A 25,672-nucleotide genomic window follows, 5' to 3' on the forward strand; every position below is an offset into this window, starting at 1 on the left:
TCAGGTCTTGTTAAGGCCTTATTGGTAGAGAAACTAATGCAAGTGTGATGAGATACATAGAAATACATCTCTGGGCCCCACTTCACTATGGTGTTAGTCTGGAATTACTTTGCATTTAGCTTAAGCAAGTTTTAAAATTGATTTTTAAAAAGGTATATGGAAAAGAGGACATGCGGAGCTATAAGAAGCCTTGGTACTGAGCACTTTATGCTGTGTTCTCACAGTAAGGCATGTTGGTGTTACTTGTTTTCAGGAAGACTTACATTTGATTATCATGAGAAAAGCAGGGGAAACAACATTTCACTTTTGTATGTTTTCTGAGTTGGCAGCTGCTTCCATTGAGAAAGATGAGACTTCTCCATTCGTTGTCAGGGACTGTTGCTGTTGAATGCTTGCAGGATAGCACTCGGCAACGTATAGAATATAGAAAATATGGTTGTGGTCTGTGCTCCATATGCTGCAGCAAGATAAGATCCCTGATGTACAGTAACAACATACTCTTTTTTGTTTTAATAGCTTTTTCTAAGCTAAATTGTAGTAAGTCACTATCATAGTTTGTCTGCGTAAAAACTGTGTTACCGTCACATAAAGCTGAACTTCCAAAATCGTCCTGAAGTGTGAAATGAAGCTGCTTTAGGCTTTGCGTACGCTGTAGTCTGTCTCCTGGGAGCTGCAGTCACCGAGGCAAAGATGTTCAACTGTAGGGGAAGCTCCGGTTAGCTCGTTTTCTCCCTGAGCACTCAGAGGTGCTTGTGCAACCTTGGCAGTGTCGCAATTAATCATAACAACCTGGTAATGTAAGACCGGGTAGCTCTGAATGAGAATCTGAAGTTATTTTAGGTGTCTATTTTTTCACTTGCACTGGAAATGCGATTTCGAAATAATGCTAAGAATGCAAAATCACAGACTCAAAACTCAAGAGAGAAGTGCAGGAGTGTGAGTGAGAAACCGTGAACTTGTTGGCGTGTTTTCGGTCCGTGCTCCCTTCAGCCATGTTGTTTGTGTCTGTTCTAGATCCCGGCTCCGCTGAACGCACGGCACAAAAAAGGAAGTTTCCCAGCCCTCCACATTCCTCCAACGGCCACTCACCACAGGAGGCGTCGACAAGCCCTATCAAAAAGAAAAAGAAACCTGGTCTATTGAACAGTACTAACAAAGAGCAGGTAGGAGGAGTCATGGTCTTGTTGTGCTAAAATATGAAACCGTGATGGATGTAGAGGCAGCTGTTCACGAGCTCTCTCCCCTTAGGAAGCTCCGTGGTTGTGCTCGAGGAGGTGGATGCTGGTGTTTGAATGCAGTGTGTGTAGGAGTTAGCATTGTAAGTGGGATTCGGGCGTTCTTTTGTTTTACATCTGTATTAGAAGGGCCACCTGTGTCCCGGGTTTTGATTTCATAAAGCTGATGAGATGCAATTTTGAACAAAAGGATTATGAAGGAATAGAACAATAAAAATAACCACGACAATAATACCTGTTATTAATTAAAACCATTAAAAGAAAACATCCAGCAGCACGCTATCCTAAATTACGGAAGATCTCATAATGTCAGTGGAAGTCCATCTTCTGCTGTCGGTCCTGCTGCCAGCTATGGACAGGAGCCCAGCTCCTTCCCTGGCGCTGTGCAGACTCACTCTGCTCCGCTGGGCCGCGGGGCAGCGTCCCTGCGACCCGGCTCCAGCAGTCAAAGGGTCCCCCCGGGAGTACTTGTCTGCCTTCATTCTTCAAAGTTCACCTTCGGTGTCTTCTGAATACTGGATTTAAAGCACTTGTTGTAGTTCTTGGAAGAACTTGACTCCAGAAGACTTTGGCAATTTGTGATTCATTGTATGATGCAAGTGAAAAAACTACATGAAGCATATTGAACAGCAAATGCTGGAGAGCACCTGTATCATCTTGGAGGAGATCACATGAAAGCAGTCCTTAGCCTTACTGAAATAACTCCTTACCTGATTTAATAATGACAGCTGTGTATCTTTCAAAGTGCCTTTGTGTACCAGTGTTTTTTGCCAGAGTCATATAAACACAGGATTAAGTCCTGAGGATTTAAAGCACTTTTTTCGTGGTGTAACAGTATCCACATTAAATATTATCCTGATACAATTGCATAGGTTAAGAAAGAAAATGAAATTCCCGATCGCTGCGGTTGTCCTGGAACAAGGAGTGTGGATGCGTCAGGCCTCGCTAGAGAACAGTCTTACAGTGTCAAGCATATTTTATCTGGGGATAGTTGGGCGGTCTGGTAATAGCGTGTGTAGGGATGCTCGCGGTAGTTACTGTGGCCAGCGTGGCTTCTAGAGAGCTTCGGGCTGTATGATTCTCTGCATCCTGGACGTTCACTGGGGAGATGCCGCCCCGCTGAAGTCTGAGCCTTTACCTGCACAGCGCAGACAGCTTGATGAACAGCGGAACTGAAGCTTAGGGTGTTCATTTCCACTTTTTATTCATGTGTTTAAAAATATATGTGAAAACACAATTGCAGCTGTTGGACTTCATAAATTCCCCTCAGTAAAACCTTTTCTATTTTCCAGGTATTTCAGGCCTGAAATGTTACAGGATAGAATAAAGTTGTATATCTGATGGAGAAAAGCAATCAGACATGCTGATTTTGCTGTATTTGTTGCACGTTAGCAAGAAAACATCATCTATTCAGTTTTGTTTAGCTTTCACAAGTTGTTTTCCATTTAATTTTGTCTTGCCTGTCAGATTGGAAGTGGGCATGCTTGGAGACTGTTGTTCCCGAAGCAGGGGCAAGGCTGTGCTCTGAACGGCAGCAGGAGCTGCTAAAGGTTCTCTCACTGCTCAGCAGAGCTGGGCTGAGCACGCGGGTGCTTGTTTTGCTCTCCGGTTGAGTTCCAAGTGCAGTGTAGCTGGGAGCTGTGGCTCTGCTGGCTGGAGAGGTCCACTCGGTGTGACAGCACCGCTGCACACCTCCAGCTTCACAGTCTACATTACAAGGGGTTTTGTAATATTTGAGTATCTTGAGATACCGTCACTAAGGTTAGAGTTACACGAAGCTTCAGATTACATGTTGTGGATGCAGTAGCACATCTTCAGAATAGTGCCAACAGGTATTTAAAGTGCTGAGATACAAGCACAGTATTATGGAATTGTAGGGTGTAGCTAAGACAATCAGAACTTCTGACACTTAATTGGTCAGCTCTAATCTGATTGAAATTGGCAGCTTGTTTTACTACTAGCTTCAATATGAATTTAAACTGAGTATAAACAGTGATCTTTTTCACTATCAAACAGTACCAAAATACTTTTGTCTCTTCTTCCATTTTTCTATGTCATTCTACAGGTCTTAGTAAAATTAATAAAGACTTTAAAACAAGCTATGACCTATATGAGCTTGAATTTACTAGTTACTTCAGAGTAAGAATGTATTCAATTCCTCTGGCGATTTCCTTTTCGCGCAGCCGAGGAGGTGCCGCAGGCGCGTCTCCGCGGGCGCGCTGAGCTCTGGGTCTCGCAGCCGCGGCGCACACGGCTGCGAACGCCCCCGCTCCTGCCCCGCACGCTGCGACCCGCCCGGCTGTGCCGCCTTTCTGTCCGCCCCTGCGTCCCTTCTGCTGTCCCTCTCATTCCCCAGCATCTTATAGAACCTTCCTTCTGACAATCTTGTCATATTAGATGGTTAAATATGTGTATATAGCAAGTACAGAAGAACAACGTATCTTTTTAGTAGTTGTATCATCTGTAGCATAGAAAATGAAAACCACCTAAACTTATAGGAATTTGAGTGAAATTATAGGTAGCAGAATGCTTTGGGAATGTTTGTAGGTAACATCCTTTCTTTGCCTGAAATACGATGCAGTGTTGGATAACTGCAGATCAGATCTCTCTGGTGTGTCTTTTGAGATGTAATGTCTTCAGCTGGGTTGTCCCTTCTGCATCATCTAGTGTGACCTTGAAGGTCCTGTATTCATGCAAGTGATTAGACCTTGACCTTTGTAACTTCAGAAATCTAGAAATACCACGGTCCAGGCTGGCATGCTGGTGGCTTCTGGTGACATTAATTGATGACCTAATTTTGTATCGTATGCTGCAAAGATAGAAGGAACGTGCAGATGGTTGCACTGTTCTGTGAGTCACACCAGCATGTGACAGTTCAAGGTCTAAGAACTCGCAGATGCCTAAATGGTGCAAAACTACCTGAGAACCAGACAAATAGGTTCTGCAAACTACAAGCATTTGAATAGTTACAAGTAATGTCATGTGCAAATGGGTTTACTTCAAACAAAAAAATCACGGTAAATAAAGTGCCTCAGAGTCAAGACTGTTCCTCTCCAGGCCCCCTTAGCAAACGACCCCTATAGTAATTCCAAGCAGAGCACTTGAGTTCCGTGTCATTAGTGACTGGAATGTGCTTTTCCAGTACATGTTAGCAGCTCTTCAAAGCAGATCTAATAAACTTGAGGTATCTGGGGACCCCCGACTCTTTGCTTCTTGTGTTTTGACATCAGCTGTGTCATCATTGAGCTGCCTGGGACTCAAGTGAAAGACCAGTTCATGCAGTTTGCGAAGTTAATGCTGTTTCCTAGTGCAGGCAAACCAGCGGAGATTGTGAGTGTGGAATTCTGATGTGCATTTCCTTGGTGGATCAGATCTGTCCCAGTGTTCTGCTCCTGTAGCGCAGGCGGCTGTTCGGGATGTAAACTTGCTCCTTTGTCACCCTGCTGTACAGTCTGCCCTATTAATGAAATCAGCACTGACTCTGGCTTCGTTGTAAAGCTGTGAACTGCTGCAACCAAGGACAGTTTTGCATGGTGGTCAGCTTCTTGTTTCAGGACTAACTTCTTCAGTTGTCGCAGGTTTAGCCACCTCTAAATTCTTGGTATTTAGCTTGCACAGCCTCATGGAATTCCGAGTTTAGAGGACCTAATAGCTTCTATAGCAATACTTCTTTCTTGAAGTCGAAAGCGTTCCGTGACTTAGCTGGCTCGCATGCCTTGCACTCGATGCCCTCACTTCCCACAAAAGTTTATTTTCAGTCTTGAGTGTAACTGGCATTTGACATCTGAATAAGAAGTAAACCTCTTTGTGAATGATTTTACGCGATGAATAAGATACTGTGCTTGCATAAATGTTAATCAAACTCTGTAAAGTGCTGTTTGCTTATATATTATGAATATTGTAATTTGAAAAAATGCAAATTTGTTTTGAAACCAAACCTGTTTTTCTTGCCTACATTTCAGTCAGAACTAAGACATGGTCCGTTTTACTATATGAAGCAGCCACTCACCACAGACCCTGTTGATGTTGTACCACAGGATGGACGGAATGATTTCTATTGCTGGGTTTGTCATCGGGAAGGCCAAGTCCTCTGCTGCGAACTCTGCCCTCGGGTTTATCATGCTAAGTGTCTGAAACTGACAGCCGAACCAGAGGGGGATTGGTTTTGCCCAGAATGTGAGGTTAGTTTGATATAAGGAATGGATTTCTTTCTTGTTTGTGAAATACAAGCAGCATTTTTGCATTCTGAAATGTTTCTGGTTTGTTCCTATGTTGCCTCTTGGTAAAGGTTCCAGAACAATTTGTACAGAAGAGGAGGCATCCCCTGCTGCTTCACCACTTTGGGTTGTTTGCCTCAAAGGCTTCAAATTCCTTGTGTCTCGGCCTGTGGAGAAGGCACCGTTTCAAAAGCGGTCCCCACAGGCACCTCTGGTTCTGAAAACATCCCGCAGTTTCCGCTGGCTCAACCTGCGCTGCCTCCCGCGGGCCGAGCGGCCGAGCGGAGCGCGGCACTGCAGCGCCTGCGGAACGGGGCTGTTCTGTCACTGCTCCTTCCTGCAGGGCCCAGGAAATGTAATTATTCCTCTCTAATGGTTCTGGGGAAAGAATACTTAGCATCAAAGTATCTTTAATAAAAGTAAATTGGTTTATTGCATGGGTTTTTTTGACCACTTACTGTATTAGAGTCCAGGTGACCTCCTCACTTGTTCTCGTTGCTGTAACCTGCATTGTATTTGGGAATTTTCAGTACTTGCACGTTCACTTTGCGTGATCTCGAAGACGATGGATAATTTTCTGGTCTTTTCCCTTTATTTTTTTTTTTGGTTAACATACCCAGAACAAAAACAAGTAAAATAACCACTGAAGTACTTGTGCTACCTTGTCAGAAATGTTTGCTTTCGTATAGGATGGTCACTGTCTTTCATTTGACTGCTAGAATGTTTCGGTGGAGAAGAATTCACCTAGAAATGTTCACTGATGAAATATTTTTTACTCTTGACTTTTAGAAAATCACAGTCGCGGAATGCATAGAAACACAGAGTAAAGCTATGACAATGCTCACCATCGAACAGCTATCATATTTGCTGAAGTTTGCACTACAGAAAATGAAACAGCCAGGGGTAAGGAGGACTTTGGTATTTTTAATGCTTGGATCATATGTTTGTCATAATCCTGGGTTTGCTTTCTTTTGTGGATTATGAACCTAGTTTGTTTTATCCGATGGTGTATGTCAGCTTCTGGGCTGTCTGCCACCTCTAGTACAGACAGATCAGCTTCGGCTGTACAGACTGTCTTGGAGTGCATCAGAAGTGTAGCTTCTTGATGTAACTTCTGGATGGAGTTTCAGTAGGTATAGTGAAGATAACAGTAAATCAAAATATGATGTGATGGGTTACCAAGGGTTGTCATAATTCCTGCTGCCTTCCTATTCCTGTATATAAGTTAAAGGAGCAGGGAGGGAGCCTGTGCTTGCAATGTTATAGTAAAATATGTTGGGAAAACCAGATGTGCAGAACCTGGGGCTTTCTGCAGCTCTGCCCTCTCTGTAAGTATTTTAGCAGAACAGTACTGGCATTTTTTGGGAAGGTTACTCTTAAGTACTGATGGATTTTGCCTCTTGGAATCTTTTTACTGTGGAGGGGTAAATAGTATCAGATTAGACGGAGCCATTAGAGGCTTTAAATGCTCCTTTTCAGTAGCAAAGTGTCAGTGTGTGTTTATATTGAAATCACAAAGTGTTTTGAGAACGTGGTTAGAAAGCTAATGTCTAACGAATGCTCTTGAGATATTTTGCCCTTTAGACATTTTACTGATGACCTGTTGTTTTGGTACCTGAGTACTTTATTTGGCTGGTTTTGAAGAATCACAGTCCCACTGATGAAAGTCTGAATGTGTTTGCGTTACCAAGCCACCATTGTTCTGGAAGTTCCGCTTCTCACGGGAGTCTGAAAAAGAAGGAATTGCGAGTGGAGTGAATTCGAAATTTAGTGTCTTAATTCTGCTAAAAATCTGTTGAGCCTCCTCTGATGCTCCACAAATAAACCTGTCGAGGGTTAAGATTGCGGGGTGACAATAAAACCCTGGCAGACGTATTGTTAACCCCCTCTCCCCCCTACTTCCCCCTTTTGCCCCTCCCTCTCCCCTTTCCCACTCAGGACAGGCGATTGGGAGGAAAAAAGAAGGACAGAGAGAAGAGAGTTGGAAAAAATTAAAGATGTTTTACTAATGCTACTAATAAGAATAGAGAAAATAATACAAAATATACAAAACCAATCTTGAAAGTCTCAGCACCTGCAGAGCCGGCACCCAAAGTCCTGGATTAGACTCCACAGCCAACCGGAGCTGGGTTCAGTCTCTCACTAGGCCTCAGTTCGCAGGGACGACTAGCAAGGCCCTCTCCTAATGTCGGCCATAGGGAAAAAAAAAAGGGAAAAGAAGGGCCGAGATCCTCATGATCTCCCATTTTATATGAAGTATTCACGTGAATGGAATGTTATACACAGTTGGTCAGTTGTTTCTCGTCGCCCCTCTCGCGAGATGTCCATCCATGCTTATCAATAAGTTTGCATTCCATTGCTAGGTTTTACCAAAACATGTGTCTGGTTCTCCAGGAAAATGCAGTTAATATGAAGGCTTTAGCTGACAGACAAAATTCACTGAAAGAGAAACTTGTTTTTTAACAAAACCAGGACAAAACCCTACTGTAAATAACAACAGTACGTTTTATGAAACATACAACTTCTGCAATTCATGACTTCCAGCATATGAAAAATCAGTTAAATGAGACCTTTTAGTTCATCTTGTTCTGCCAGTACTTTATTCCTTCACAAAACGTTATAACTACCTTTAAAGAATTTTCTCTGACGTCCCAGTTGGAAGTGGGATGAGAAGAAGAATGGGCATCATGTTATTGATGAAACTGTTCAGTATCAGTAAACAATGTGTTTTTTTCCCCTGACAGACAGAACCATTTCAAAAGCCAGTTTCACTGGATCAGCACCCAGATTATGCAGAATATATCTTTCATCCAATGGACCTTTGTACATTAGAGAAGGTTTGTACGATGCTAAGGGAGTTCCTTAGTTTGATTGCTCTCATTAAGATTTCTGGAGCGCGGGATGTGAGCGGGATAGAGGTTTCTTGAAATTATTTTGATGCTTTTTTTTCTTGTAATTATAAATGCGAGTTCAGTTACAGCTTAAAAACAATCACATGCCAACTGCCTCGGTCCAGTATTTTGTCTTGTCGAGTAACAAATGCTCAGGAAAAACAGTACGAAAAAGACAAGCTCACACTGATGACCTCCTGTATAAATTCATCCGATTCCAGGAGTGATGCTGTGGGCAGACTTCATTAACCAGAGTTCGCATTTGACCCTCGTGTTTGTGAGCTGGTAATGGCCCACCGGTCCATTAATTTGGGACCGTTTGAGTGTATGTCCAGGGCTCATTCCAGGCTCATTTTACTGACCGTTCAACAGTCTCCACTGCACATGGGGTGTGGAAGAAAAAAGACACAGTCAAGAGGTGGATGGTGGGCCTTTCGTATTCTGGGTTATTAACAGTTTAGAAGTTTCCGATCATGAAGCAGCTCTCTGTTCAGCAGTGCCTGGTGAAGAACGAGGCGTTGCAGAGGAAGAGGCAGCCAGGGCTTTCTGCATGTCCTTCCAGGGGGGTTGATATCTTTGGGGTATAAAGGTACAACAAAGCCGTGTGACTGGTTTTGTCAAATCGAATGACTGGAGTAGACTGAAATGTCAAATGTCTTATGTACTATGATGAACAATTTGTTCTGGGTCTTGTAAAAACTAAAAAATAAGCGATAATATGTTAGTAGAAGAAACCAAGGACTCTGTTTTCTGAAGAGATATTGAATGTAGCACTGAGGAAATGAATGCCTTTTTTGAGAAGTGTTAAAGACGCTGATCTAAATAATTCATTACTTAGAGTTAATTTAGATAGTTCATACATTCTCAGGACGATCAAAAAGACACCCTGAATTGGACAGATTCTTAAGTATTTAGAATCATAAGGCTTACAGTAAATAAGTAGTCAGCTTTATTAATTGTAGGACTGATAGGGAACAATGTTCAGGAACAAGCTGTCACTTCACTCATTTCTGTTCCCTGATTCACTCTTTTTTTCTTTACAGAATGTTAAAAAGAAAATGTACGGTTGCACTGAAGCATTTTTGGCTGATGCCAAATGGATTTTGCACAACTGCATTATTTACAATGGCGGTAAGTATTAAAATGTTCTTAGTGTCCTCAAATATGAAACTTTGAAATAGTTAAAGACATAGAGCAATTTGTAAACTCCTAGTTGGCAAATGCTGAAAGTATCTGCCTGTTAATGACCGTAATGCTTCAACACAACAGATTTTTCTTTAGCAACTGGCATACATAAAACTTGAAGACCAGATACAGTCCATGCTGTCACTTGCTCATTAAGTTAGAGTAAAAGAACGGTTTGGGTTGGAAAGGACCTTAAAGTTCATCTGGTTCCAACCCCCACGTTGCTTTGGTGTTCCGCGTTGTGCGGCACTTTTGAGGGACGGAGCGGAGCGGATGGCGCAGCGTGTGGCTCAGCGCCGGCGTGCGCGGGTGCTGGGCGCCCTGCGCCGGGCCTGCCGAGGGGCACGGGAGGTCGCCACCGTGGTGCTGGGAGAGGAGCACTCACCTTCTGCTTTTGCAAACAAGTAGTTTAAACGTTTATAGGTTTTATATGTACGTGTTGTAAATAATCTTTTTAGATGTTCTCTTTCGTCTTTAATGTTAACTTTTAAATCTTCAAACTGTTGATTTTATCATAATTCTAGCATAAAAATTTTCTTGGTTAAAGCAATTTATTGTTTCCTCCAGGAAATCACAAATTGACACAAACAGCAAAAGTCATCATCAAAATCTGTGAGCATGAGGTATGTGTGCCCCAATTAGCTTAATTGTTCCGTGTTTTTAAAGTGTTTCATTTCATGCAAAGATGGGTGTCTGTCAGTGTTGATTTCACAGCAAGGAAATGTGGACGTGTGACCACACATTTGTGGAAAAATGGTGCTAGCAAACAAGACAGGCTAACATCATAGTACTCATGACACTTTGGACTCGAATTAAGCTGTTTGATAACTGTTTGCGTTTTCTTTTCAGATGAATGAAATTGAAGTATGTCCGGAATGTTATTTAGCTGCTTGCCAAAAACGAGAAAATTGGTTTTGTGAGCCTTGTGTAAGTTAAGAATTATAGTAGTCTGGCTAATACATGAAACTAGCCGTTCTCATCTCAGCCGTTCTCGGTCACAACCCAGGACAGGACAAGGGGCAATGGGTTCAAACTGGAACACAAAAGGTTCCACTTAAATTGGAGAAGAAACTTGTTCCCGGTGAGGGTGCAGAGCCTGGCCCAGGCTGCCCAGGGGGTTGTGGAGTCTCCTTCTGTGCAGACATTCCAACCCGCCTGGACACCTTCCTGTGTAACCTCATCTGGGTGTTCCTGCTCCATGGGGGGATTGCACTGGATGAGCTTTCCAGTGTCCCTTCCCTGATACCCTGGGGCTCTGTGTAATCCCTCCAGTTCTCTGCTGGGCTGTGTTATGCTGCGGACTTGGAGGGGACTAATCAAAAATAAATGAATAAAAAAGTGCAACTGCGACGTATTTAATTGAGATACTTAAGGCTTTATGTATTTATTTTAAATTTTATTTTATTACTTTGTCCTCTCAGGATTTATTACGTATATATCAACTGTATAGTGAAATAGAATCTTGTATTGGGAAGTGCCTTGTCCATATTCGATCTTCATTGAATCTAAGTAATACATACAATTTAAAAATCATGTTGTGTGTCAGATAAGATGGTAATACTGCTTTTATTTTCTGACTGTGTACTTTATCTCTTCCTCTAGAGCAATCCCCACCCTTTGGTCTGGGCTAAACTCAAAGGCTTTCCATTCTGGCCTGCTAAAGCACTGAGGGATAAAGACGGGCAGGTTGACGCCCGTTTCTTTGGCCAACACGACAGGTGGGAATTTAACCCAAGGATGTCTGTGCTTTCAAAGTTCTTGTCATTCTGGGCTCTTAGAGTTTTTAAATCTTGACCCTAATAAACTGTATAGTACTGTAACGTATACAGTTTTAGTTTCTTACATGATGTCTGTAGGGTATAAGTCATGCTTGTAAGATTAATGCATACTCGCTGAGATTATATATGTAAGTTAATTTGTGTGTCTGGTTTTGTGCTGCAGAGAACTGTAGTTCTTAAAGGTGGAAGAGGCCAATAAAGTTCTTTATGTTGTCTAAACACTATGGGAATAAATACACAAATGTAGATTTAAAAAATCTAGCAAATATAATGTCTGTTGAAAATGCCAGTTTTGCTCTGAGAGGAGTTACGTTCCCTGTACTCGTGAACCACCGGCTTAGGTGGAGAAAGCCATGATGAACGTGAGCTGATGTGTCATGAACTGAGGATAAAAGTATATACAGTTACAAAATCGTGTGCTGTAAAAAACCAACCACCAGACAAAACCCCACCTGTACAGGGCTGTGAAATAATGAAGTCAAAGTTCCTGATATTTCAGTATCTTGGAAGACGCGGTTTTAGAGTCTGCCGTATTTAATGACAAATCAAATCTGTTCAGTGCTTGTTGATAGAACTTTCCCTGGCATTGGGAAGTTTGATCCCCCTTGCAGTATTTTTGAGAATGGGTACGGGAACTCTTCTTCTCCTGACCTGCTTTGTGTGGTTTTCTGCTCACTCTGGCAGGCAGAAAGGCTGCTTAGCCGTGGTGATCTTACAGTTACAGACCGTTTCATTAGGAATATTCAGTCATATTTGACCAGGTTTTATTCATGTTTTATGTGTTAGTGGGTAAAGGAAAATAAGCTACTGATAATCTAAACTATGCAATTTACTTATTTGCCAAAACTAAGCACCGAACTATTAAATAAGTAGAGGTGTTCCTTTCAAATGATCTGTGGTGTGCGTATCTTCACGATTAGACTAAAATAAATCAGTACGTGCACGAGTTGCCCTTGTCAGTCCGCAGTGTGAAACGTGGCTATATTATCTTCTGTTTTTCTGTTTTGTATATAGGGCCTGGGTTCCAATAAATAATTGCTACCTCATGTCTAAAGAAATTCCTTTTTCTGTGAAAAAGACTAAAAGCATCTTCAATAGTGCAATGCAAGAAATGGAGGTTTATGTTGATAACATTCGTAGAAGATTCGGAGTATTTAATTACGCACCTTTCCGGACACCATATACTCCCAACAATCAATACCAAATGTTATTAGACCCTGCAAACCCAACTGCTGGAACTGCAAAGACAGACAAACAAGAGAAAATCAAACTGAACTTTGACATGACGGCGTCGCCCAAGATCCTAATGAGCAAGTCGATGCTGAGCAGCGGCACCGGTCGCAGGATCTCCCTGACAGACATGCCGCGGTCGCCCATGAGCACAAACTCCTCCGTTCACACTGGATCTGACGTCGAACAGGACGCAGAGAAAAAGGCAACTTCCAGTCATTTTAGTGCCAGTGAAGAATCCATGGACTTTATTGAGAAGAACACAGGTAAAAAAAAAAGAGGTGGGGTAAAGGACTTTGCATTTGGTTGATGCACTAGTTTTACTCCATGGACTTTTTAAAGACAGACTGTATTATGACTCATTTTGCGAAGAAATGTTAGAAAGCAAATAGATGTGTTTAACTTTCAGTATGACAAGTGAGAAATAACAGTCCTCTCTGTCACTTTGAGAAGGAAGGAATAAATAATCTTGAAAAGTCACTAGAACCCTTCAGTTTAAATAGGAGAAAATAGCTGTAACTATCAAAATGAATGGAGAGTGGAAGTAAATACAAAAAGAGTTAGAATTGTAACGATTAGGAGATATTCTGTTTAAAATTTGATAGCTCTTTTTCAAGGCAATGAGCTTAATTTGTAGTGTTCCCAACTGAGTGGCTAAAATATGAGAAAACTAGAGTTCCACGGGCAGAGTGCATAAAAAGGAGTGCAGAATACAGAATGTGCACTTCTCAGACTTAGAATGGAGTCCAAGACCAAATCGTGGCTAAGTCTGTGGCACTCGAGCGGACTACTTTATCTTCGGCTTTTAATCCATAAAGTTCCTCAATATCTGAAAGAAACGATGCAGTATATTAATAACGTGAGTGTTGTAAAACTTTGGGTTTGGTGAAAGGAAGTCTTTGTATGGAAACTAAATCAATATGCTGTGTTGCAATTTGTAGATAAAATGCTGCTATTTATTTATTATCATTCTATTATTTCTAGCCAATAAAGGCCAGGCTGTGAAACTACCTGTAGGTACAGAAGTGTCTCGTGATGTGATCCTGTCCGTCTTAAGAAAGTGATAACAAAGTAACCACGTGAATTTAAATATATGAAAATACTTGAAACATGTCAAAAGGAATAATTCATTTTATATGTAACTTTTCATTATATATGTGTGTACAGCTCTTATACATAAGGTGTAGCTAACAGGTACTGGTTTGTGTCTTAAAACGTAAAGCTTTCTTACGCCGCATTCTTATTTCTTTGTAGTAGCAGAGACAGTAACGGACAGTCAGGTGAAGACAAGGGGAGGTGGCAGGTGGTGTCGCAGAGCCTGCATGCTCGGTTACTGCCGCAGCTCTGGCTCGTCCTCCCGCCCTGCTGCCCCGTCCGTGCGCGGGAGCGCTGGAGCGGGCCCAGCAGCGGTCGGACCGGAGCCACCGGTGCCCCGGATCCCCCTGGAGGTGGTTACAGACCCGACTGCTGTAACAGCCACCTTTGTTTCTGCTCAGATGTAAGCTGCATTACCTGCTTGCTGAGAAAGTGATTCAGGCAGGATGACTGCACTGTCCTTAGACAAGAGCAGCTCTGTCTGGATGCCCCTGTTGTATATTTTGAGTGATGTGTAGAAAATAACTTGGAAACAATATTGTGACCATTTAGGAATCTGAAACATGCGGACAATCCTGGATGCTCTGAGGAAGAAGAAGGCCCAGTAGTGAGTTCAGGATGATGTTAAGCCGAGATTTAACAGACAGAAACTAGTCCTTCACCTTCTAGACAGTTTTTGAAACATAATTTCATGGGCATTTTAAAGGCTGAGCATACAACTTTGCTTCAACTCTGTATAAATTAGAATATCCAAGACATTAGGTTGCTGATCTTCAGCTGTACTGATTAAACTTACTATGATTTGTACTTCTAATTCTCTGTTAATGTAGCTAAAAATGGGGTAGGTGGTGTTTTCTATGTTTGTTTCTTTACATGGATAAAAATACATAGCAATTTAGCGTGTCAGAATTTGGTACCATCTAAAATAACTGCATTTTGAAAGCTAGATACTTTCTGTCGCTGCAAACTGAGGGTCTTGAGGGTAAGCCCACATTTGGCCCAACTATATCCCTGCAATAATGTTATTTTCCTTACAATTTCTTTTTTTTATTAGACTAAAATGAAAGGGTTAGTTGTAGGTTACAGTGGAAGTACAACACAGTGTTGAAGTTATGAAACAAAATCCTTTCCCTGCGTGCGTAGGTTTAAAGCTGTCTCGTCCCAGTCCATGTGGCTTTATTGTGATGGTGTGTAAATCTGTCTCTGTTCATTTTGTACCTTTTCAGCTTCTCCGGCACCCCCCAGGACGGGCCAAGCGGGGAGCTTGTCCGGCAGCCCCAAACCGTTCTCTCCTCAAGCATCGACGCCAATTTCTTCCAAGCAAGACAGAACGTCCACGCCAGGAAGCATTCTGAACCTCAATCTTGGTTAGTCTTAACCTTGGAAGGTCCGGTATTTTACAGCTGAGTACATTACAGTGGTGTCAGTGCAACAATGAACAAACTTGCTGGTGTGTGTCTTTGAATGAGGCACACGTGTGATTATTGTTTCAGCAAATATGCTGTTGTTTTTTTGTTTTATAATTAAAGTTCCTGTTATTGTTTCCTCTTGTCGATGAAAGGAAGTAGTTAAAGGATGGTTTGTTTTAGCTGGGCTGTAGCAATGAATGTTTCTACACAGTAGGTAGGTTTCTAAATGTTGTATTACGTTTTAGCAGTAAACAAAAACTGCATGAATACGTGAATGATTCCGTCTGTGCTGCTCTGTCTGCGATACAGATTCTGTTTGCGAGCTCAGAATGCACGGGGCGGGCAAGCCCGATGGAGACCACCGCGCTGCTGGAGTGGCCGTGTGTTGTGGCTCTTGACTCTGCAGTGTGGGGTGTACCGTGATAGCAACTTAAAACTTGTAAAGAACGTCTGGTCAGAGGAATCATTGGCTCAGCCCTTACTAGTTATTTCACTTTTCTCTGAGTTGTACATCAACTAAACCTGGCTTGTATATATGTGGGTTGGTGGGGGCCTTGGGGGGCTTTTTTTTTTTTTTCAAGTAAAATAAGGCAATACTGTGACATCTGTAACCACTGTGGAATGAAACTCTGAATGAAGCACGAATACACATTGGGCCAGTGTTGCCTGTTGGCTTGTGCAGGGCTCCTCTCCTCCACCACGCGGCTCTGGCTCTGTTGAGCCTCCCCTGAGTGGTCTGAGAACCAGACTGGCCACGCGAATCCTTGTCTCCATTCCTTCCCCTTCTCCACGTCCGTCCTCCTCCCTCCTCCCCAACAGGCAGCCGCCCCGGCCAGCTGTGCCCTGGGCACGGGTGCAGGGTCAGGGTGGCACAGAGGGAGGGACAGGACTGGGAACAGAAACAGAGCCCTTGGAATGGAGACGCTGAAGCAAAAAAGTGGAACTGAGTTGCTAAGACAGTTCTAGCTCTAGTTGTAGTCTCAGAACTCAGTTTTTGCTGATACACATGGGAAAAAAATATCATCCTAAATTTATTTCTCTAGTGTAACAATGCACATTTACATTCTTATTAATTATTTTTTAAAATTTTAAATGGTGACTGTAAGAATTTTTATTGCTGCTTAATTATCGCTGGAGAAGTATTACTACTAGGAGTAAATAGCACTTCTAGTGAGCTACTGCTGTTGTTGGACAGGGTACACACCTGAATGATCATGATTTGATAATTAACGTTGACAAACGTCCAAATAATTGATACAGGCATTTTGCATGGGAAATCTGTACTATCAGAGAATCTATTGTTTGTACTAAAGTCATTTTAGAATTGTTATTTAACCCACAATTATAAAAGGGGTGCAAGATGTTTGCCATTGTCTGCATCGTTGCTCAGTACGGTTTGTCTAAACTGGATATTGGTCTGTTTCTGTAAAATATTTTCCTGAGTTCCTTTTTGTTGTCCAGATCGCAGCAAAGCCGAGATGGATCTGAAGGAGCTGAGCGAGTCGGTGCAGCAGCAGAGCACGCCCGTGCAGCTCATCTCGCCCAAGCGCCAGATACGGAGCAGGTTCCAGCTCAATCTCGACAAGACAATAGAGAGTTGTAAAGCACAGCTTGGTAAGTGTACCTCAGGAGTCCAGGGGCATCTCAAGGATGCGCTTGAGGAAAGTTTGAGCTGGAGTTTAAAAGGAGTTTGCAAATACTATAACCTTAAATATTTTGTGCATTAAAACAAGAGTGGAGGATATTTGAGCTCTTTGAGGCAAGTTTAATTTAAAATACAGCTGATGTTTCAAATTTTTGTCAAAAAGCTTTCATCCTTTAATGTGTTTTTTACCATTCTGATATAGATAGTGTGACAGAATTACAGTATTAATATTTGCTTTATAAATTGAAAAGTTCAGGACTTGTACCAAACTTCCATCGCTTGCACAAATTGGCACGTCCAGTCCCATAGGAGCTGAATGCTGGTCAGTGTTGTCTACAGAGTATGTGAAGACTTTCTAGGCACTAAAGAAATTAGAGATTCTCCTTGCACACCTTGGCAGCCTAAAACTGATTCTGCAGACATGCGTGTAAGGAACTTTAATCGGGTGAATAGTGTTATTGATTTTAAAGTGGGTTTTGTGCATAAAAATAATTCCTCTTTGCATTTGCCAGCATTGGGCTTCAGTTGAACAAAACAGCTTGCGGGTAGTGGGAGAATATGAGTGAGAGGAGCCCATTGAGTGAAAGAAAGGTTTGAATTGGAATATGGGGAAGGTAATCCTTGTACATGCTGGTATTGAAACAGGGCACTAAGGGAAGTGTTTCTAGTTCAAGGACTCACGGTTAAGATAATGGTATACATACACTTTGTTCCAGTATGTAGAGTATTCTTTTGGTAATGTCGGTCAGTCTGATGCCAGCATGGAATGTGCTTTCCTCCCCACCATAGGAATAAATGAAATATCTGAAGCTGTTTATACGGCAGTAGAACACAGCGACTCCGAAGATTCTGAAAAGTCTGACACCAGTGACAGTGAATATAGTGATGAGGATCAGAAATCAAAGAACGATCAGGAAGATGGAGAGGACAAGGAAGGTACAAGAAGTGACAAAGAGTCACTGAACTTGAAGAAAAAGCCCAAGCCCCAAGCACAGAATGAAGACAAGGAGGAACTTAAAAGCACAAGTCCGGATCTGGAGAAGACAGATGACCCAGTCAAAGAAAAGGCGATTACAGACAGCGAGAAAGAGTTTTCTGAGAAGGGAAAAAGCTTACAGCATCCTGCGAAAGAGAAACTGAAAGGGAAGGACGAAACAGACTCTCCAACTGTGCACCTGGGCCTGGACTCTGATTCGGAGAGCGAACTCGTCATCGATCTCGGCGATGATCATTGTGGCCGCGACGGAAGGAAGACCAAGAAGGAATCTAAGGAAACTCCTCCTAAACAAGACGGTAGGACGAAACTACTTTCTTTTGTTCCTTCTGTGCCGCAGAGCTGGTTTTGAAGCCAGATTCGTTACCTTTCTTTTTTGCATTAACGTAGAAATACCTGTAGTAAACCAATTTTTAGGAGTGATTTTTCATTCTTTGTGACTATGAAAAACGTTTTCGTTCCCCATTATAGCTTCTGGTTTAAATAAATCACGTTTCATTGAGTTTCCTTTCAGCAGCCTAGAACTATGAATATTTGTCATATTTCTTCTTTGACAAATGTAGAGTTTATTTTGCAGTTGTTATGACCTTCGGTTGAATCTTTACATTTCCGTAGCTGTCCCAAAATGGCAAGTGTAGAAATTATCAAACACACAAATGGCATAAGGTGCCATGGAAATCACTACAGATGCTCTCAGTAATAACCAGAAGAATAGCTAAACACACGTATTGTCTCTGGGATCTTGTCCCTTGTTTCTGTGTGGCTAAAAGAGGAGGGAATCTCAGTGAATGAGGAAAGGGCTTTTGCAAAGCTTGCTCTGCACGTTAGCCTTTGGACAAAACAAAGTAGGAAACCAAATTGAAATGGTTAGATTGAAAAATAGTTTATCCTTCATATACAACTTTCTCTTCTAGTCTATATTTTATAGCAGCTATGAGCTCCGCATGATTTTCAAGTAAATGTCAGTATCTTAAATACACTGTATATCAGGTTGTCAGTGCCAGTTCACCTTTGTTTAGAAAACGTGTAGCATGCTATTTCTTCAGCTCTTGTTCAGTCCTTGTTCCTTTTGAATGTATTTTTCTCCTGAAAGAAACTGAGATGACCGGTGTAAGTAACCCAGAAACAACCTAACAAACGCTGACCTGTCCCATATCTTCCAGAGGGGATCAGGCCGGTTCTCTGGGTTTTGTGCTTTTTGTTTTGCTTCTGAATTGCCACCAACCTCAGCTGAACTGAAACGAGCTTACTTGTAGAATAAAGAAATGAGTTTACTTGTAGAGTATCAGTTATCTTCTGAGGAGAATAATTCGAAGCAGACTGGGAGGTGCGTATGGCTCTTCCAAAAACGAGATGGAAAATTAAGACTCGGACGTGTTGGCGAGACGCTGGCATCACACGCTGTGTTTGTTCAGTTGTAGGTAAAGCTGCGCCCTCGTCCAGCGCCGGCACGCAGCCGCTGCCCGAGACGCCCGTGCTCACCCGCTCGGCCTCCCAGCCGCCCCCGGCGGGGGTGACGGCAGCTGCCGGTGCCGCCTCCGCTGCCAGCGCTCCGGCCGCGGCCACGGGCAGCCCCGTCAAAAAGCAGAGGCCTCTGCTGCCCAAGGAAACCGCCCCTGCTGTGCAGCGCGTGGTGTGGAACTCCTCAGCCAAATTTCAGACTTCTTCTCAGAAATGGCACATGCAGAAGGTGCAGAGACAGCAGCAACAGCAGCAGAGCCAGCAGTCTCAGTCCCAGCAGCCTCAGTCCTCTCAAGGGACAAGATATCAGACCAGACAAGCAGTGAAAGGTACGCCCTTCCTAGCTCCGCGTGCCCGTGATGCCGTAATGCGCCAGCAGCGCTCTCGGTGCTGCAGGGCTGCCCAGCCGGGAGTTTTTCCGTATCAACAAAATCTCCAAGTGTGGTTCTACTCTGATAAGTGACTTTAAAATACAACTTACCATATCTGCTCTTTCTGGTGTGTATTTACAGTTGTGTCTCCTTATGTCAAAGTCTAACTTACGCTCATACATGTGGCTTTAGCTGGAAATTCTCCAACTTGAGAGGTTAGGACGTGAATTCCTAGGGAGCGGGATGGAGAAGTCCCAAAATGGAAGGAATACAGATCTGAGGGAGACGTTTGCGTTGCCCAGTCTAAATCATAAGTTTCAAAGATTGTTTGCTTCTTTACTTTTAAGCCTTATAATTATGTACAAGTTCAGTGGCTGGGCACTATATAATTAATTGATTAAATGGCACCATTGTGTAAAACATCTTGGAAATGTCCAGGTGCACACATGAAAGTTAGAAGTTTGCCTGTTCATAATTGTTTGTGATTCATCTGCTGTATGTTCTTTTTCTCAGCCGTGCAGCAAAAAGAGATCACCCAGAGCACGTCCACGTCCACCATCACGTTGGTTACGAGTACGCAGCCCATCTCGATGGTCACCAGCTCTGGGTCTGCAGGCGCACTCTCTTCCTCAGTTAATGCAGACTTGCCAATCGCAACAGCTTCAGCCGACGTGGCTGCAGATATTGCTAAATACACCAGCAAAGTAAGTTCTTGAGCAAGGTTTTATTGAAATTTTATTTTGAAGTGACCTTTCAAGTTATTGACATTTCAGATTCTGAAATAACTTTATTTTCAGGTTGTCGTGTTCTAACTTAAAAATGGGCCTCTAGAAGTAGACCCAGATCAATATAGAGAGAGATATGGGGCATTGTAGGTAGTAATATAAGTCCACACAGGAGTGGTTGAAAGGAAGTGAAAGTGGGGATCTGTCAAAAACATACACCAATGTTTTTCTTTTCTCATTTTGTATTTCAGATGATGGATGCCATCAAAGGAACAATGACTGAAATATATAATGATCTCTCAAAAAACACTACTGGAAGTACAATAGCTGAGGTTGGTGTAAGATGAAAAAAATGAGATCATACTGCTTGTATTTTAAGTTTGAAAGTTGCAAAATAGTATTTTTATATATAAAAGTACCATATACTATACCTACAATGTAGTATAAAGCGGGACTGTCTGGGGATCCTAATTTTTGTCTTGCTTTAGAAGTAATAACTAGGGTGGTAGAGAAAAACACTGAAAAAATATCAGATGGGCTCTGTAAGATAAGCTCTTTGCTTTGGGCATGTTTTTCTGTACAATAATTACGTATTATACACTGCATCCTGTTTATTATTACTAACTATTACATTTTTAATATTTAGATTCGGCGTTTGAGGATTGAGATAGAAAAACTTCAGTGGTTACATCAACAGGAGCTCTCGGAAATGAAGCATAATCTAGGTAGGCAACTGGCCATCAGAACGGCCGTCTGCCCCGGTGCTTGCAGTGTGTATTGCCTTCAGCAAACGATACGACGAGCTGTGCAAGTGGAGGACATAAAATCATATGTAATGTGCGGTGCTCGTGTTAGCAGACACCTTTTGAATATGTACACCAAGTTGTTTCTATGTGCGTAGTAAACAACAGGTGTTCAAGCCCTCTTTAGCCTAAACTTGGCTCAGAGGGCTATTTACTTATTTATTTAAAGTGAATACTCAACTTTCGCTCAATCTTGATGCGAGACTTCCAGTGAAAGAAAGTCAAAGTACTACCATGATTATAACGTGATTCCTCTTGAATTATCTTTATGTAATGCACTGACTGTGGGAGGAATGTGCAGTTGGGTGATCAGGTTTGCTTTGAGCTACACGCGGTCTCAGCAGCCTTAGGACTGCAATACAGTGTCCTCACGCACTTCTTGACCCTCTTCCTGCAGAGCACATCTGGAGTGGAAGGGAGTTGAGGGCTGAATAACTCTATATTCAGATTCATGTCTTTGGTTCGTTAGCACCGTTCTGCTCTTCAGAAGCGGAGCAGAGCAGTGTTTGCACTGCTGCAGTCCAGGTGAAGTGTTTTAGCAGCAGCTACACGTATCCTCTTTGTGTTTATTCTGCGCCTGGTACACCTGGATTCTGGTGTTTTGTGGGACATCCAGAACTGAAGTGTTAAACAAATGGAAGGTAACGGTTAAGGCTAAAAATCCTGGTGCTAGGATGAGCCAAGAAGATATAAGACTTTCATTTGTTGAGTAGGTATGAAGAAGGGATGCCCAAACTCAGGGAATATTTTGATTGTGAGTTTTATTTACGTGTCGTCTTTAAGCTCATGGAAATTATTGTTCTGCATGTTGCTGTTTAGGGGCAGAAAATACAAACCTCATCTTTGTTTGCATTTTGAGTAGAACTGACAATGGCTGAAATGCGTCAGAGTCTGGAACAAGAACGAGATCGCTTGATTGCCGAGGTGAAGAAGCAGCTGGAATTGGAGAAGCAGCAAGCGGTGGATGAAACGAAGAAGAAGCAGTGGTGTGCTAACTGCAAGAAAGAGGCCATTTTTTATTGCTGCTGGAATACGAGCTACTGTGACTATCCCTGCCAACAAGCTCACTGGCCTGAGCACATGAAGTCCTGCACACAGTCAGGTAATGTTGCTCCGGTTGCCTGTTTCTCGGCTGAGCGGGGTCGGGGTGGGTGGGACACACGGTGACGCCGTTTTCTTTGCTTGCCTGGGTGCAGATGTGCCTGTGAAGAGTGACGGGACTGGTACACGAGTGGCTACTTTCTTTTTTCCTTTATTTTAGCTACTGCAACACAGCAAGAAACAGATACTGAAATTAGCACAGAAACTTTAAATAAATCATCTCAACCCAGTTCAAGTGTGCAGCCCACGCCCACAGAAACAGCCAGCGCCCCTAAGGAAAAGGAAGGTTCAGCTGATAAGAGCAAAGAGAGTGTTACAGTGAGTATCATTGTTGTTACTTCCAACAAATACAGTATGTAAGATTTCTCTGAAACCTCCCCCTAAGGCTTCCCTGGATCAGCCAGGAATTTGTGACCGTTTGCATATTTCAGAGAGTGATTTGGGGAGCGAGACAGGGAGTCATGGTTTGTTTTGATTCTTCATCTTGGCAAAAATAATAATCTCCTCCTGTCCTCTGGGAACACCCTTTTCCCTTCACGCATCCCCAGAAAAGCTCGTGTTGGCCTGGCTCATCCTTCCAGCCACAGGGGACTGGACCTCTTTCTCTCTCTCTCTCCAGGACCCAGCAGTGTAGCTTCTGGTCTGGATCTTTCGATACAAGTTGCCTTCTGATAAGCAATACTGACTGCAGCACTTCCAAGCCCTTCTTGCCTGGGTTTCAGAGGCCAAGCTCAAGACCTGCATTCAGATCAACTTTCTTTCTCACAACAGACTGCACTAGGGTACCACAGCCTTCCATAACACTGATACAGCAGTTCACCTGGATCTACACTTAATGGAGCAGTGTGCAGTTTTGAAATCCTCCATAGCATCTACTCTGATAGTATTCAGTAGGCAAGGATGAGCAAACGCTCTGATAAAAGGGACTTAACATTGCATATATAGATAATGTTTATAGAGAAGATTCTGCTTTATAGATAGGGCTTGACTATTAGCAATTTCAGCATCGTTTTTCTTCTGCCCTTGCAAGATTTATTAAGTGAAAAATTTGGGGGGGGGGCTCATCCTTCAAACCTTCACACATGGTCCCCACATCAGTAGGAGCCTTGTTGTATTTTAAAAAATGAGAAGCAAACTAATTTTGTAGTATTGTGATTCCAGCATGATGTCTCATGGAGATAGTCCTGTAGAGTTGGGAAGCATAGTAAACTAGAGCGCTGTGTTCATTTCCTGACGCTTTTGCTACTGTCTGGTGTTAGATCTCGGGGCGTGAGGTGCCAGCTGAGGGAGCAGCTTGGGAAGCAGATGCGAGGGGGCAGAAGGCGCGCTGTGCCGCCCGAGGGTGCGCTGTGCCGCCCGAGGGTGCGCTGTGCCGCCCGAGGGTGCGCTGTGCCGCCCGAGGCCGCGCTGTGCCGCCCGAGGCCGCTCTGCTGGCGTCAGTTAAACTCTGGCTCACCCAATGTTCACACGCATTGTTTGTGGCAGCACAACCTTTGCATTGCTAGAGAAGTAGGGGATGGGAGAAAATCAGTGACCTAAAACTTTTGCCAGGGAATATTCCAGTTATACAAATCTGGAATTGCTTTCACATAGATATTCAACCTGAAGCATCATGCTGTATACATTGATCACGTTCATAATTTGAATTTTGTTTTATTAACAAAGAAGTAACCTGTGAATTCATTAGGATGCAAATTTTTAACACAAACAAAACACCCAACGTAAATTTCATGTAATAATAATAATAACAACTAGGTGGAATTTCTGTAAAAGCTGAGACTTGTACTGAGGCTGCCTGTGCTGTCTCTGCAGATAGCAACAGGTGTGAGCAGCAGCCAGCCTATAAAACTGGTCCAGGTACCGCAGACCACCACCTTTTTCCAACCTCTCAACCCACAAGTGTAAGTACAACGTCGTCATTCAAAGTCTGCAGTAGTGCTGTTCCTGGCACTGAAGTGGCTCAGTGTTTCTGGGGGGTTGTCTCCGTCTGCTGTTCTGCCAAGATGTGGATTCACTGGTATAGTCTCAACTTGCGGTGCAAAATGTCTTATTTTGCCGTGCAACATTCCACCGTTTCATTTCATAATTCACGATCACGAGAACTTAGAAATTGTTATGAAGTATAGCAAAGGCACCGAGGACAGTCAGACTTCCAGTTTACGTTATGATGTTAGTTATTTGCCCATTTCATGTATATACTTGACCACAACATGAATGTAAATATATAGAATTCATTTAAAATATCCTTTAAATATCTTTTTGTCTATGGTATCCTGAAGAGATTTAATTATTTCTGAGCTATGCTTGATATTCGTGTGACATCTCAGTAGCTATCAAAGAAAACATGCACTCATCAGTGGTGCATCTCCCACGCAGTCTTGCACATTAGCGTTATGAAATTATGAGAAATAGCACTGAATCAGACCTGGGCCTTTTCTGTCACAGAGTTTACCAAGGACACTCGGCTCCCCAGTGCCCGCCACGGGAGGATGGGACAGGAGCTGCATTGTGGTTCTGTGCACCGCGCCGCCCCATCCTCTCGACCGGCCGCGTTCTGCGGCGCCCGCGCCGACGTTCTCCTTACCAGAGGGAGCGCGGTGCTCCGGGCGGCCATGGCGCGGGGGTCGTTCGGAGCAGGCGTGTGCGGGCAGCTTCAGTTCGTGTCTGACTGCAGTTAGGTCACAGTGACCACGCACCGATTGAACGGCGTATCGTAGTCACACCGTGGTTGTGAGCCCTGACCCGCTCTGGGTTTCCCATGCCGTCCTCCCTGCGCGCACTCGTGTCCTGCGGCCGCCAGCCCCACGCAGCCGCTCCTGCCCGGCCTGGGGTCGGCGCTCGTCACGTTCCTCGCAGCATTTTAGCTCATTTTGTCTCAACTGAGAGCACCGTGCAACTTTGCGGCATTGGCCTGAAGTTGCTTGGACTGAATTGCCGTAACAACAAGGTTTTATACGTGTTTTAAAATCAAGTAGCAAACATCAAAGCTGTTAGGCTGTTTTGTGAATAGCTGAGAGGTTGTGAGATCGTAAGGTGGGTTTGTGTAATATTCAGAAAAATGGCAGTTACCTTTGTCACTTTTCTGTAATACAAAGTGTGTTGAGTTGTGTAAAGCGTAGTTGGAACGTCTGAAAGGTTTCAGCCTTTATTTGTGCATGTTTCAAAGTTTGTACACATTGCATTAGTCCTGCACAGCTACAGGCGCCTCTGTACTCTAATGGCTGCACGTGCAATTTAAACGATTTTAAACCTTACTGCATGTTTAATATGTATGCAAAATGTACGTATGTGTAAAACTGGCAGAGGTGGAGATTTTACCTCTCAGGGAATGACCTAAACACACTGAAGGAGTCTCACACATTCCACATCCCGATCACGAGAAGAACTGAAAGTTGGTTTTTTCCTTTGTGTACGTGTGAACGTTGGGAAGGCGCCGCGGCAGCCGCGTCTCCTGCAGCACGAACCGCGACTCCCGCGGCGCCTTGGCGAGGGCTCGGCTTGCGCTTTGTTTCTAACTAGGAATTTCTTCCTC

General features: G+C 43.2%; 1 protein-coding gene across 1 annotated transcript in view; it reads left to right on the forward strand.

The window, feature by feature from the left end:
* ZMYND8 (zinc finger MYND-type containing 8) overlaps positions 1–23,835 on the forward strand; it is a 39,244-nt gene extending 15,409 nt beyond the window's left edge. The window contains exons 3-21 of the mRNA XM_080354664.1: positions 1,015–1,163; positions 5,198–5,416; positions 6,242–6,355; positions 8,197–8,289; positions 9,387–9,474; positions 10,096–10,151; positions 10,378–10,455; positions 11,131–11,246; positions 12,321–12,802; positions 14,858–14,998; positions 16,502–16,654; positions 17,475–17,978; positions 19,095–19,469; positions 20,025–20,215; positions 20,488–20,568; positions 20,883–20,961; positions 21,902–22,141; positions 22,301–22,458; positions 22,760–23,835. Coding sequence (XP_080210790.1) covers positions 1,015–1,163; positions 5,198–5,416; positions 6,242–6,355; positions 8,197–8,289; positions 9,387–9,474; positions 10,096–10,151; positions 10,378–10,455; positions 11,131–11,246; positions 12,321–12,802; positions 14,858–14,998; positions 16,502–16,654; positions 17,475–17,978; positions 19,095–19,469; positions 20,025–20,215; positions 20,488–20,568; positions 20,883–20,961; positions 21,902–22,141; positions 22,301–22,458; positions 22,760–22,774 — 3,332 coding nt within the window. The 3' untranslated portion in view covers positions 22,775–23,835. The remainder of the gene's footprint in view (positions 1–1,014; positions 1,164–5,197; positions 5,417–6,241; positions 6,356–8,196; positions 8,290–9,386; positions 9,475–10,095; positions 10,152–10,377; positions 10,456–11,130; positions 11,247–12,320; positions 12,803–14,857; positions 14,999–16,501; positions 16,655–17,474; positions 17,979–19,094; positions 19,470–20,024; positions 20,216–20,487; positions 20,569–20,882; positions 20,962–21,901; positions 22,142–22,300; positions 22,459–22,759) is intronic.
* Positions 23,836–25,672: the final 1,837 nt, after the last annotated feature.

The sequence above is a fragment of the Nesoenas mayeri genome (assembly GCF_963082525.1).
Source record: "Nesoenas mayeri genome assembly, chromosome: 16".
Lineage (NCBI taxonomy): Eukaryota > Metazoa > Chordata > Aves > Columbiformes > Columbidae > Nesoenas > Nesoenas mayeri.